We start from the raw sequence: 15,475 nt of genomic DNA, 5'->3' as shown, positions 1-15,475 counted from the left end.
CACTATGTGTGCCCACCATGATATACTGCTTCAACACAGGACTAAAAGCAACAGGGCCAATCAACCATGGACTGAAACCTCCAAAACTATAAACCAAAATAAACCTTTTCTGTTTATAAGCAGATCAATCTCACATATGTTTTACAGCAAGGAAACCTGACTAACCCACATTTTAAATTATATATTTTAGAAATCACATATCTATATAAAAATGTATAATTTGTATAATATATAATTAAATAAAAATATATTTAATATAGACTTAACAATATGTATATATAATACAGAGCTATAAGCAACTTTATATAATATATATTTCTAAATTACCAGAAATCATGAGAAACACAAAAAGTAATGAAAGTAGATTAGGAACAATATAGGGAGGGGTATGGGGGGGTGACATATAGAAAAGCAATGTAATAGAGGTAAGAGTTCAGGGAATTTACTAGTTAAAGGTAAAGGGATATAAAATGCAAAATGGAGTTCTGAGACACTCATTAGACTAAACTGAAAACAACATATATATAGGATTACTGAGACAAAAGGCCCAGTTTCCCTCTCTTAGAGTCTGGGCAGCAATAAACAGGGAAACAAAATATGCCCTGATAGCTATCAATATCTATCCACCAAAAGTTGTTCTCTCCTTCCACAGTAATTGGACTATAGTTAAAATTACACTGTCCAGCTTCCTTTGCAGTTAGGTCTGGCTGTGTGAATATAAAGTTCCTGTCCCTTAAAGTTTTGTGATTTAATCAAGAACTATAAAAATAAATCTCAGTGATATAGAGAGTAAGATTAAGGGTGATTAAAATCCATAAAAAAACTGAAATTTGATTTAGATATAAATGTTTTCAACATATCTTCTTACAAAGACAAACAAATTCTTCTGAAATTAATATCAACAAAAATGGCCAGAGGGAAAAACAGAGTAATAATTTATTAATGAATTAAAAGTAACTAGCAGCTGGGGTTATAGCTCAGATGGAAGAGTGCTTGCCTTGCACTCACAAGGCCCTGGGTTCGATCCTTAGCACCACCACCAAAAAAAAAAAAAACTAGAGCACTTCAAAATTAAGAGTTAAATGAACAGGAGCCATTGCAGCTTTGAAAGAGCTAAGAAAAAACAGATCCAGGATAGACTGTAAATACCACTAAGTAAATACCCTTAATCCTTCAAGAACTATAAAATAAGGACTACAGGAAGACAAAGCTCCCATATAAAAAGCACACCAATCAACAACAAAAATCTACACGGTAAGTATGACCACTCGCTATATAAGTAATATATAACAGGGCCTACAAATGAATTCTTCCATGTGCAAACATCTATTTAAAAGGCAAATAACAAAATGTTAACTTAGGAAAACACTTTGTAATCATTTCAGTAAAAATGTTGTTAATAGATGCACTATTGTCACATTAGCCCTAAGTAATTATTAGATGGCCCTTACCAACCCCTGCCATAGGGTATGAGGTAATGACAAAATAAAAGGAACCTGGGACCTTACATGAATCCATTGAGCAGATCCACCTACCCTCCCTGTATGCAAATACTTCTGCATTATCACATAAAAAACTATCATATAAAAAAAATTATTCAAGTTTCTATTGCGGTGTAATATCAAAACTCCCCATTATGCTATGGATTATAGAAAAAAAGAAAACATCCATCTTTATAGCTCCAGGATCTAACATATAATATATAGTAGTTACTCATTAAATATGTGATGAGTCTAAGATTGATAAGGGGAAAGAAAAAAAATTATTGTTAAAGCCAGAATTATTTCAAATATCAGTGTATTAGACTGTTTTCCTCTATGATAATAATACCTGAGGCTAGGTACTTTGTAAAGAAAAGAAGTTTATATTTTTTAATTTTGGAGGCTCAAGATCTTGGCACAGGCTTCTGCTTTACTCTAATAAATACCTCTTGGTGGATGATATCACAATGGTCAGAGTGCATGAAACAGGAATCATATGGCAAAAAAGGAAGCCAGAGAGTAGAGGGGGGCCAGTCTTGTTCTTCTATGACAACTCTCTCCCTACAGATATAGGATCCCATAAAAACTTCCTTATTCCCTTCTGAAGGCAGCATCCAAAATAACCTAATTACCCTGCAACTAAGCCCCACCTCTTGAATGCCCTATCTCCTCTTAATACTACCTCATTGGTGACCAAAGTTCCAACACCATTGGGGAACACACTACATCTAAACCACAATAATCCATACAGAAAACTGATTATTCTGGCAAAAGATACTTTCATTAATTCCTTCAACAAATACCAATTAAGCACCTAGAATGTATCAGTCATTTTCTAAGCATTAGGTTATAGAAACAAAAGATAAAATTATCTTTGTAAAGCTTGGATTAAGAAGCACATTTAATCCTTCATAAAGCAGTATGACAAAAGAGCTAAAAGGAAAATTAAGGAAAGTGAGAGAGAAAGAAAGTAACAGGAAAAATACTGACTTAAGCAGAGAGGTGAACAAAGAGCTCCAAAAAGAAGACTAAGACCCCAAAAATGTGAAGGAGCAAGTCATACAAATATTTAGGGAAAGGCAATCTAGATAACAGAAGCAGCAAGAGTTCAAATTGCTGAGGGATGGCCTAGTTCGCTTGCTAAGAAAGAGCAAGATGAGATAGCTGGTGCAGTAAGAGGGGACACATGGTAACAAATAAGGAAGACAGGGAGAAGGCTGATGGTGGTTCTGGTTGCCTACAGAAAGACCTCTGCATTTTACTCTGAAGAAAATGGGAAGCTTGTGGAGAGTTCTGAATGAGACAGTGTCACACACTGATTCACTGTTTTAAAGCATCATTTTGGCTGCTAAGAGGTGCTATGTGGGAAACAGATTTTTGGGCGGGGATAGAGATGGGTTAGTAATGCTATCTCAAAGCCCAGTTGAAAGAAAAGTTACTTTAAAATATTACCAGGGGCATACTCACTCTTTAGAGTCGTGAATTTTTCTAGCAACATGCTGTACAAGAGTGTCATAGCCAGATTCCTCACTCTGATTCTGATCAGATATGCATTTTTCCATTTCTTCTTCAATAATAGACCCCAAAGTGTTGCATATGTGCTGTCTAAGGTATTTTACAAATTCATAGCTGAAAGAAATATTTAAAAAATAAATTTGGTATAGAAGTTCAATTATTAATAATATCCAGAAAAAAAAAGTTAGTACAGAAAAGTCTATAACATATACAGATTTCTTACCTTAAACTAGAATTAAATTGATCATTCATTATAAATCATTCAGCTTATCGAGAATTTTGTTTTGCTTTGTTTTTTTCTGAGATACTTAGCAAAGATCATGATTTAAAAATGACCTTGGGTCTGCAATCTGTATACGGGGTAAAAATGGGAGTTCATAATCCGCTTGAATCAAATGTATGAAATATGATATGTCAAGAGTTTTGTAATATTTTGAACAACTAATAATTAAAAATTAAAAAATAAACTTTAGTTTCTCCTTTCTTAAAAAAAATAAAAATAACTTTGGGGAGGGAAGCTAATGTCACAGAAGGAGAAGCAAATCTTACAGGCATCCCAAACCTTAGTGGGTTTAGAGTCTCCTCATTTCTTCTTTATGCTCTTATGTCTGACATGTGATGTTGAAAAGAATGTAATGCAGTTGTTGGATAATTATTCAGGCTGATAAAAACTTAACTAGGAAACAGGAATTATGAAAGAATAAATAGGAAAAAGTTATGTTCCCATCACTAAAAGAGAAAGTTTTTGTGTATATTTTTAAAGTAGTAATTGAATTAAATACCACCTAAAAAGTTCTTATCTATTTTTATAGAGAGAAATATCCCACATAATTCAATATACTGGATATTTTTCTTCATATAGTTAGGCTGATGTTAATATTAAAATTAGTTTGTAAATTCAAACAATCTAGAAAATATGAGAAAATAAAGTTCTACAAAGAATTATTTTATGAAACATTTACTAAAAGTAAAGGACAATAATTATGATTAACATCATATTTAGAAATGTAACATTTCTACAGCCTCTCAAATGACAAAGCTAATTTAGAATGAGTCAATTTTGTAAATGTAACTATCCACAAGACATGTAATTGAATAAGAGCCTCATATATGTGTAGTTAAGAAGATCAAGGAGATCCTGAATAATTTACTTCCTACATTCATGAGCCCTTTATGGTATTCACCATATAGTTTTCAGTCCACTATTTATTAAATGACTGATGCCTATAAAGAACAGCCACCTTAGCAAAATAGCAAAAGGATTTCATCTTCCACGTTGTTTCTGATTGAGATTCTCTATTTTACTCAGTTCTGATTATCCCTAAACACATTGCTGCTTCCTGGAACCCCCATGGCAGCCTCAGTACTGTAGGTGGCAGGCCTGACAGAGACACTCCAGGTCTTAATAATGAAGTAGAGACACTTGACATGAAGCTATGTGGTATTATAGTAAAAGTACAGGCTCAGAGTCAAAAAGGCCTGAGTACCAGGTTCAGCTCTAGCACTAGCCAAATATATCATCCTACCCCCCCACTCACAAACCACCTTCTCTCCAATTTACATATTCCTGTTATTTCTGCCATCATTATTTAAACAGACAACTGTGTATAAAGTCTCAGTTTTAACAACAGTCTTCTCCATTGCATCTTATATCCAATTAGTTAGCAAGTTCTATAATCCTATAAATTCTTCCTCTATTCTTCTCTTTCTCTTCTTACCATAATCATCCAAAAGGCTTGTTAAAACCCAGAGTGCTGGGTCCCACTCTCAGAACTGTTGATTCAGTAGAAATAGGATGGGACAAATTATCAGCTGATGCTGAGGCTGATGCTGATGATCCACTTTAAGAACCATCTATCCAGGGGGCTGGGGATGTAGCTCAGTTGGTAGAGTGCTTGCCTCACATGCACAAGGCCCTGGTTTCAATCCCCAGTATCATAAAAAAAAAAAAAAAAAGAAAAAAGAAAACCACCTATCCAGACAGATGCTATATTCAAATAACTTATGAAAGATCTTAAAGTTCTTGGAATGTCAATCAGAAAATTCCTACTAAAGGAAATAGTACTGACGCAAACATTGGGAAATGTTAGTTGTATTACATTTAAAATATGTAGGATTATTTTATAATCCTCTATATTAACTGATAATTTTTTTCAATTAATAGATCAGTATCAATCCCAGTATTTTAGAGCAAAGGTATTCTGTTGGAGTTTTAGGAATCACATAGTAACAGTTTTTAATTTCATCTTACCTGCTATTAGGGGCTGTATAGATTACATATCCTCTTTAGGCTTCATTTTTTTTTAATTTACAAAATGAAAAGCATCTATTTTGGAAACTACTATAAAAGATTCTAGATTATATATGCTCTGCATCTAACAAAGGGCCTCACTTAAGTTTAACAAACAATAAGCAGTAGCTATTATTACTCTCATATTATTTAAGATACATTTTGCAATGATATAAAATCCCTCTTGAGACCCCAATTTATCAAAACAGGTTTATGTCTCATTCACCACCATACATGTCCAACCCTCCCTACTGTCTATCTCAATATCTCTGTTAACACTCACCTTCACCAGTGTTTTACTACCACTCCTCCTTCAGTAGGATCATCTTCTAAAACCTAAAATGCTATCTCCTCACAAAGCCTTTGTTTACCAAAACCTGATTTTTTTTTTTGCCCTCAAGCCCAAAAGTACTCTGTCCCTCTCTATTTAGAACTCAGAAAATAGTTTGTCTTATATGTACTTATATGATCTGCTTTATTCTTAGCTTGGCTTTGGCCCCATAAATTCAGGGCTTTTTTTTAAATTCACAACTAATAATACAAATTCATAGTACTAAAATAGTATAGTATGCTGTTTTAATAAGTATATAATGTGTGCTGATCAAAACAGAGTACTTACATGAACACCAACTTTTATATTCTTTATATATTTGACAGTAGGAGAAATCCACTTGTTTGTGTATCACCTGTAATATTTTGCACATAGTAGAAACTTTACACTTAAATTCAAATAAAGCATTTGGGACAACTCCAACCACAGAACATATGAAATGTAGCTTTTGAAGCACCTTTTTAAAAATCCCCTGTACCCCTTGATGGGCAGAATCACAGCCTCTGGGACAGCAAGTCCCCTATGTTTCTCCTTTGCTAGCAAAGCAATAAAACGTCTTCCTTTTTCTCAAAACTATGTCCTCGTTATTGAATTAGCATCAAGGACAAGGATAGAGCTTTAGGGAATAAATTGGTGACCCAAATGGGACCTGAGAACAGCCCCAACTCTGGCTTCTTTGGGCAGGTCTGCTTGTCCAAGCAACCTCCTTCAATGCTAAGGATGCAAGGTGGCCAGTGAACTTGTTGAGAGCCACTGCTGGTGAGTTAACAGACAGATGATTTTGCCTCGGATCAAACTAAAGGAGCTATTCCTATGAGTTAAAAGGAGAGACTGAGGGACAGTCCCAGCAACTGTCAAAGCTCCTTTTCCTTCAGGAAACTCCTGCCTTCTCTTCCTAAAGAGTAGTGGTTGCTCCATCTTGATCCACTTTAAGAAAAAGGAAACTGAATGCAGTAAAATCACAACACCTTTGGCCATCTAGACAATCCCTGCCCTAAGAATGCCTTGTCCAGTCACCCACCAACTGCTACCATAGACCTCTAGACTGCCTTGATGTTAAATACCCATAAGTGTCTGTGCACACCCCATCTGATAGAGAACAAAGACTTTGGGTCAGTTCCCCCAAATTCACTCTCTATCAGCAGAAAGCATCTTGGAAATGTCACTGTCCATTTTTCTGTAGAAATGAAATGTAGAAACTGACAGTAGGGAAATGTAACAGTGGCCCACTTTAAGCTTTGAATATAGACCTTTCTGCTGTACTACTGCAATTTATTTTTAAATAGACATGTATCTTTCTCTTCCTCTTTCTCTCCCTCTCCCTAATCTCCTCCAGTCACTAGTCTTGGAGGGGGACAGGATTACCCTTCTTCCCCATAGTAGGCAGAATAATGTGTCTTTGAGCAGACACCCACCACTGGAAGAAAGAAATTCAGACTTTGGGGATACCACCAGAAGATCTAAGAAATGACAATCTTCCAAATTAACAAGTGAATTACAATTCTGGACAGAGAACACGTGTAGCCTCTGCATCCCCTCTTTCAAACCACCCTAATCCTGATAGGCAGAATCTAAACCTCTGGGACAACAGTGCCCTGTGATTCTCCTTTGCAAAGCAATAAGACTTCTTTTTCCCTATTCTTAAAAAAAAAAAAGAAGAAGAAGAAGAAGAAAGAAAAGAAAAGAAAAGAAAAGAAAAGAAAAGAAAAGAAGGAAAGAAAAGGAAAGGAAAAAATAAATTTTTTTAAAAAAAAGAAGAAAGAAATATAGCTTTTGGAAGAGTTTATCTTTCCATTTCCTATATCAATGGCTATCAGATTGGACTTGCTCATTCTCTCAAAACATTTCAATAGTTAGTTCCATATTCATGTAATGTCTTTTAATAAATTCCACATAATATTATGCTATAGTTATATGTCCATATACAGAGCCTTTTATTCTTTCTATATTCCCCTCTGTAAGAAAAAAAAAATGAACAGGGAGAGGTAGGGCGGAGGAATAAAAAGAAAATATAGAGCAAAAATTAACCTCCTCTTTCTAGCTATTCACCACATTTGGTACTAACAGCCTTTTTTTAGAATTCTAAATTGACATCAAGAATGCTATCTAATTAATGTCTCCACGTTAATCAGATCCATCAGATCCATCCAGTCACAGACACTTGTTAACATTTCCTACACATCCCTTGTTTTTATCACTTCTCCCCTTTTTTCTATCAATCAGCGTAAAATCACATTATCTCATGTAGAGATGATTACAGCAGCCTTCTTGCTTATTTTTTCACTTTTACTCTTTCCTCTCTGACATTCATCCTAAACACCAAAGTCATAATGGTCTTCAAAAATCACTCATTTGCCAGGCGTATTGGCACATACCTATAATCCCAGTGATTCAGTACACTGAGGCAGGAGGATCGAAAATTCAAGGCCAGCCTCAACAACTTAGTGAGATCTTAAGCAACTACGTGAGACTCTGTCTCAAAAATTAAAAAATTAAAATTAATAAGAGGACTTGGGAGGTGACTCAGTAATTCAGCAACCCTAGGTTCAATCCCCAGTACCAAAAAAAAAAAAAAATGACTGATTTCACTATTTCACTCAAAGTTACAGCTATTTTACTCATATCAATACCTCATACCATGTCATGTTACATAATATCTCAATAAGTATTTGCTGAATTTAAAATTAATTATTGACTGCCTGTGTTTTTCATGGTCAAATACAAATTCTCTTGCTTGGAATGAGACACCTAATTAATCAAATCCCTTCATCAGGGCCTGTCCACTTAAATGAGGCTACATTCAATATTCTCAAGAAACTACCAACCATGTTATTTGCATATAAGAAAGTGAGAAACTAACTTGTAAGTGACTGATATGCTAACCTGTGCTAGGCTGTTTATTATTATTATTATTTTATTTACCAAATGATAGGTAAAATAAATGTGGACACAGATTCTAAAACTTTGAGAACCCTGCCAAATTCATGAGCTACTAATTCATTCACTTATTGTAATACCCATGTTATTAACATAACTATACTCCCTCAAGTTTTAAAAATTCCAGAACTGTCTAAGTTCCAACTCATTCTAATGATAACTTATTTCTTATTGCTGAATGTCTAATTATAAGCCAAACCTTTGCACATTCTACACAAAACTTGAAATTTACATGGCAAAAAATGGGATTTAAAAATACAGCTTTCAAGAGAATACATTCTATATTTTGTAACATTTGACAGTTCCTATCCTTCCTCCACAGCTGGCTCTAAGATAGAGTTAGCAGATGTACATCATGAGATCTGAAAAGCAAAATAGGTGTATGTTCACTACAACCCTCCTTTCATGAACAGGAATTCTATAGCAAGAATCACAGTATCTGACATTTCTTTAAAATGTTATTAAAAATGAGAAAAAAAATCCTAGAATACATAATAATTTCAGCCCAACCACTGTGATCCCACATCCATCCTGTTAACACTGGGAAAAGGAAAGGTGAATGTAAGAAAATAGAAGACTGGAACTACCTAGCAACTACCTTGACCACCTCTACCCAAAGTTAATCAAACACACCAGTTTTCATCCAGTTTTCTTCTCTGAGATATTCAGCAGCAAGTCAAAGATGGAACTAACCTGAGTTATGTCTCTGAAATTGAAGGAAGAGTCTCTCTAAAAATTAATTCTACAGACCTGTGGAAAGGCAGAATTATCCTATTCCTTAATTTTATCAGCCCCATCTCTGTGACAAAAATCAAGCAATTAAGAGAAATATTTAACTGAGAAAAATAATTTCTATGTATACTTTGTCATACAGCCCAACCAGTAGACAATACAAATGATATTTTTATAATTGAGGCCAGGAAGACATATAACAAGACCATTAATAAAATTAATAATTTATAAAATTTATAAAAACTTAATAAAGAGAATATCACTCTAAAATAAGATACATCAAAAACAAATCACCACCACTTAACATCAGGTGTAAATAGCAAATATACTAGAAATATTTTTCATCTACTCTTTGAGAACTTGAATAACTAAATGCTTTTTTTTTCTAATAATATTTTCCAGAAGATATTCCTAGTGCTTAAAAGTTTTGGTTCATCTTCAATTTAAATGAATCCAAACACTTTAAAGTTAAATCTTGCCTTAAAACGTTACAGCTCCTTTCCAAAGAATCTTCTAAAAACTAAAATTCCAGGGATGTAAGACCCTTTACCATACAAGGACTACTAGGTTGCCTGGGCTTTTATGAATGCTCTACTGACATCAATCACTGGAAAACTCTGAAAGCCTTCAATCCTAAATTCATTAAAAGAGAGAGTTCTTCAAGTGGGCCATTCTATTCTTTGGGTTTCCAAGATTCCAAATTTTCATCTAGCAATTTATCTTGTGTCGGTTTTTTATAGTCCAAATTCACAGTAGTATCCCACAAGATCCTAGAAGTACTGCTGTTCTATTATGTTGCCCAGAATAGAATACCATTGCAACGAGACTGAGAGAAATAGTACTGAAAAATTAGGTGCTTTGTGTGTACTGTAATCCTGATACTATCAATGCTATATGCTGGCTCTTATGAAGTCCACATCTAATCCAAAAAATCAAAGGTAACTACAGATTTTTAAATCAAATATTCCCACTGCATCATCTTAAGAAATTATTCGGGAAGTAGAAAAATATTCTATTTATTTTGTATGAAAATAAAGCCCTGAATGACTGAAAGAGGCTTTCAAAAGATCCCTATATTTATTCCAGGGATTGGAAACACAGATGTTAGAGAAAGTACACAGGTAAAGAAAAACAAGCTATACACAAGAGAAAAAGAAAGGAGACCATGATGAACCAAATAAGACACGGAGCAACTCAAGGGAAACATTCGACATGGCTCAGCCACTTGTCTTAAAAAATGTCAATTGTTAATTTTTCAATGTTTTTTAAAAAGCCAGAAAAACTGGTTACATTTTTCTCCTAATTTCTAAATATTGCTTTTACTCTTATTTTTCAAGCTAGCCAGAAAAAAAAAAAAAAAAAAACACATATCAACTGACTGAATATGGCCTGAAACATGCCAGTTAGACCTTCCAATACCCTCATTCAAAAAGCATTATCAAACCCTGACCACTAAAGATACTGGTCAATCTCCTCTGTTTAAATTTCCTGTTTAGGAAATATAAACTGATTTCAAAAATCTACATCACATTTAATAAAATATTTTAGAATATCCTTATGAGGCTTAATTGGTATAAATTCTGCTACAATTCAGCCCATTTTCTTTCAGACATTTCTGTGTTAACATTTTCAGACATAACACAATCTAATTGTGCTAGAAAGCACAGGACTATAAATACTCTAGGAATAATAAAGCTTTGTCTTGGATTATAATAAATACCACTCCACTTATTTCTATTTTAATTGAAGTCTATTCATGTTCATTGCTCATTCTAAATTTTTCTAGTAACTGGGTTTATTATAGTTTCTTAAAGGATGAGAACTAAACAATGAATAAAATAAAAATAAATATATATATTTATTATAATAATAAATATATTATTATACTTCTAGAAATCTCTAAATCAATTTTACCTCAGGTTTAAGTTCCAAAATGTATACTGATCGATCAATCTTGCAAACTTAGGTAAAAAATATGATCTTGCTAAACTATAGTCACAATACTTAGTGATAATGATGATTCTAATGTTAAAACATTTGTTTACTACATAGAGTTCTCTTATACCTTGACATTTTTTCTTACCCAATATATTAAAAATATGTTTTATTAACCTTGTTACTTTAAAAGTAATTTAATGAGAAAAAAAATAAAATTGGGATTTCTAAGACACTATTGCTAAATCAATGCAAAATATGTTTTTCTAAATATTCTTCCAGGCCTGGGAGTAGCAGAAGGCCCTGAGTCGAATCCACAGTATTAAAAAAAAAAAAAGAAAAAGAAAAAAAATCCTCAAACAGGGACTCTTAAACCTATGAGGACAGCTATTTGCTAATAAGAAAAGGTACGTGGATGTAACATAACAGAAAAAGCTCAATTAAAATACACAGCAATATGCATGGTCATTTTCTCAAATGATAAATATGAAATCTTTCATATTTATCTAGGAAAGGATCACCAAGTTGGGTAAAATAACATTTAATTTTCCATTCTTTCTTCTTTAACCTTATTAATATAGATTTGTCCATGATGAATTTCTGACATGTTCAGAAAATAGATATTAAAATACGCAGATACAGAGATCACTATTAAACATAAGATCATAAATCATCTAATTAGTACAAGGTTGTTTCATGAATCACTCTTCTAGCTGTTTAAACAAGAAAGGTATATTTCAAACAGCTATAAAAAATTACCACTAATGATGTCTTAAAAAGGTGTTTTATTAGTGAAAGTTGTGAATTACAATGCTGATATTGGGAATGCTTGTAATATATTATATTTTGGAATCACAGGATTAGAAGACAAACTTAATCTTATGTAAAATCAGGATACCAAAGACTATATAATAGAAAGAATGAGTATTTCACATCTCCTACAACATTTTAGGCACAAGTTTCTGACTCATGATAGTTACTAGAAATGCATTAACTATAGAAGCACACATATAATCCTTGATAATTTTTCTACATAGGTATGTAATTTAAAGTATAAAGGGTTTTTTTGAAGTTATCACTTAAGCACAATAAAGTTCACTAATTAAAAAGTTTCTGGCAAATTTTCCTGTAAAACAAAGAAAAAAAAGCACAATTCAATAAATATGATTGTATTCCTCCCAAATCAAATCAAAAATTATATCAGATGAGAAGGCTACAAAAGTAATCCTCTGCATTAGGGACTATTAGAATCATTAGAGTGTGTAGGTATTTTTAAAAACAACAAAGCACCATTATTCTCAATGAAGTGCAAATTAACTATGCTCTAACTCTGTACTCTCAATCCTGATTGAATATTAGAAATATCTACAGGGTGTTTGTTTTTTCTTTAAAAAAAAAAAAAAGTCCAGGCTCTTCCACTCCCCTTTTCTTGCCGAGACCCCAAGGGGATTTTGATTCATTTGTGATAATGCTCAAGTGTCAGTGTTGTTTTGTTTTGTTTTGTTTTAAGTGGCCCCCAGCTGATTCTGGTGCATCCAGATTTAAAACCAGTGCTGTTTGTTTTTTAGGGGGCCAGTCTGAGTGTAAAAATTGACACAACACATACGTACACAAAGAAAAAAGTGCACTCACTTTTTTTCCCTTCCCACAGATCTCAAATATTTGCTGCCATTTTTAAAAGAAAAGAAGAAAAGTTTGGATTTTTTAAAGAATGTGTATTGTTCAAGTAGGAAAAAAATACAGAAAGCAGAGCTAGGTTAGCAGTCCCCTGAGACAAATCCTAACTAGGGCTGCACTAGTTTCTCCCCAAATTACTGCATTTATCCTATTTTGTTATACTACCTGAAATTACATCATTGGTTGACCCAATTAACTTTAAAAGAATCTGATTACAAAAATACTAAAAGCCCAGAAATTTCAGCTTCCCCTGTAAGCCTATTTAATGAGATTATTTTTCTTGCTAATAATAAGACATCACATGGACTTAAGAAATCAATATTCTGATAGTGGAGATGGAAAGAAAAATTCTGACATATGACCTTGAAAATAAGATATACCTTGACTCAAGAACATTAAGCATTCAAGTAGACTTAGGTTTTTGAAAAGAAAAATAGAAATACAAGCCCCTGAAATAACTGATCTACAAGATGCCATCCAATTTTGAGATTGTAAGATTCTACAATGAGGTCAAGGGCATCATCCTCTGTTCTTTGCCTGCATAAGAGAGTTCCTTCCTCCTAAGACACAGATCTCAGGCCAACGTCATTAACACATTCTGATTTTTACTATCTTTACTTTTAATATCACAGTCTACTTTTAAGTTTATAAATTTTACTTTTAAAACTCCAAACAAGCTATAATTTAGAGTCTGCCTGGATCTTTTCAGGCATGCCACAAATAAATCCCTTAACTATTAACTGTTTCATTCAGAAAGTATTTATTTAATCTAACAAACTGTTGAAGAAAAGTAAATTACAAAAGTCATTAGACCTCTTAGAGCACCTGCAATGATTCAATTCTAATTTGAAAAAAAAATTTTTAAATTGATACAGCTAAAGCAATATGTAAAGGCAAGTGTGTAGCCTTAAATGTTTACACTAAAAAAAGAACAAAACTACAAATTAATGAGCTAAGGATTCATTGCAATAAAAGGTTAAAAGATTTCTCAAGAAAAAAACGAAGAGCTAAAATTAGGAGAGCAAAAAATAAACACATGATAGGAGAGGGAAGCTGATTCTTTGAGAAGACTACAAAATTAATAAACCTCTACTATGTATGACAAATCAAGAGCAAAGGAAGAAAGGCACCAATGAAAAACAATTAAAAGGGGAATTAACTACATATACTGAAAATATTAAAAGGTAACATCATATGGATGAAAACCTTCATGTACATGAGCTTGAATATCTATTGAAATGAACAAATTTCAATAATATCATCCTAGAAAAGACTGACTTAGTAAAACATGGATTTTTAAAACAAATACATGTGAGCTCAAAACCAGAAATAAACCCAAAATTTAATGCCTGACGTGCATTTGTGTGAGGTAAAATATTATTACATTAACTTACAAACATTAATAACCCAACTTGTATTTGAGAGAGTTCCAATTTTTCTACATCCCATTGTCTACATTGATTTATTAATCAAGAGATAACCAATTAAAGCTGAGGGAAGCTGAGGCAGCTGAGGATCACAAATGCATGGCCAGCTTGGGCAATTTAGCAAGACCCTGTCTCAAAAGAAAAAGGGGGGGGGGGGGTAAGGATGTAACTCAGTAGAACACTTGTCTAGCATGCATGCGGCCCTGGGTTCAATCCCCAGTACTGCCAAATAATACTTATAACAACAACAAAGGCACTTGGAGGCAGATTTTTAAATTGAGAGGTTTAACGGAAATTATATGAGAGAAAACACAGATCTCTAAAAATGTTCAAGATCTTAAAATCTTTTCAGTTTTTAGAAGTCTTTCAAGACCTACAGCAAATGCACAAATTTTGTCTACTGCTTCCAAAGGCAGAGCCCTCTACCCCTTCAATGGCATTTTTAATCCTGACATGCACCACAGGCATTTCCATGTGTGCCCTCCTCTTTCTATACCAGAGAAAGCTACCTTCCATCAGTAAGTATTCCCTTGCAGTGCTCAGAGTGGTTAATAGGTCAAAGCACTGGAATAACAGATCAGCAAGGTAAAAGGATCTCGGGGATCACTGCTTTTAAGTATAGTGACAGGAACCCCTTGAAATAGAACTGTTCTTAAAAGAATAATTTTCAATTAACGTTACGGTGTGGCTCAGGAGAGAAAATGAAAAATTAGGATATGTTGGTTGTGGCATTAAAAACATAGAGGAGGAAGAGGTTTTAGGAAATTAGTAAATAAGAAATGATAAATTCGGCAACCGGTCAAATAAAAACTACTTAAACAATTATAATCAAATGAATATTCTTTCACTATTTATCGTAACCTTTTCCGGGTCAATCAATGGTTTATTTACTTAAAAACTTGAAAGCAATTTTACTTGTGAAAATTTTCATCAGTTTCCTCCAGACGTAAGAGGATTTCCTCGGCGCCCTCCGGGGAGGGCGCGCCCGTGATTTTCTCCTTCACGCTCTGGAACAACTGCCTCAGCATCGCCTGCAACATAGCCTCGTCCTCGCAGGAGAAGTAGGCCATCCTCTGTAGGAAATCAAAAGTGCATTCCCATTACTCCGGGTTCAAGCAAACGCATGCATGACGCACGCGCGCCCCCACCC

The 15,475-nt window shown here is 33.7% G+C and overlaps 1 protein-coding gene across 7 annotated transcripts in view; it reads right to left on the bottom strand.

The window, feature by feature from the left end:
* The window catches only part of Tbc1d32 (TBC1 domain family member 32), a 191,059-nt gene that overhangs the window by 175,335 nt on the left and 249 nt on the right, over positions 1-15,475 (bottom strand). For 6 of the 7 annotated variants that reach the window (XM_078019309.1, XM_078019310.1, XM_078019311.1 and 3 more), the window contains exons 2-3: positions 15,241-15,398; positions 2,949-3,110 (exon numbers count right to left, since the gene is read on the bottom strand). In XM_078019309.1, coding sequence (XP_077875435.1) covers positions 2,949-3,110; positions 15,241-15,395 — 317 coding nt within the window. In that variant the 5' untranslated portion in view covers positions 15,396-15,398. The remainder of the gene's footprint in view (positions 1-2,948; positions 3,111-15,240; positions 15,399-15,475) is intronic. The other variant, XM_078019316.1, reaches the window with a different exon arrangement.

Source organism: Ictidomys tridecemlineatus, chromosome 8 (genome assembly GCF_052094955.1).
Source record: "Ictidomys tridecemlineatus isolate mIctTri1 chromosome 8, mIctTri1.hap1, whole genome shotgun sequence".
Taxonomy (NCBI): domain Eukaryota; kingdom Metazoa; phylum Chordata; class Mammalia; order Rodentia; family Sciuridae; genus Ictidomys; species Ictidomys tridecemlineatus.
The sequence above is the reverse complement of the archived record's forward strand: the minus strand, read 5'-3'. Positions and strand labels throughout refer to the sequence as shown.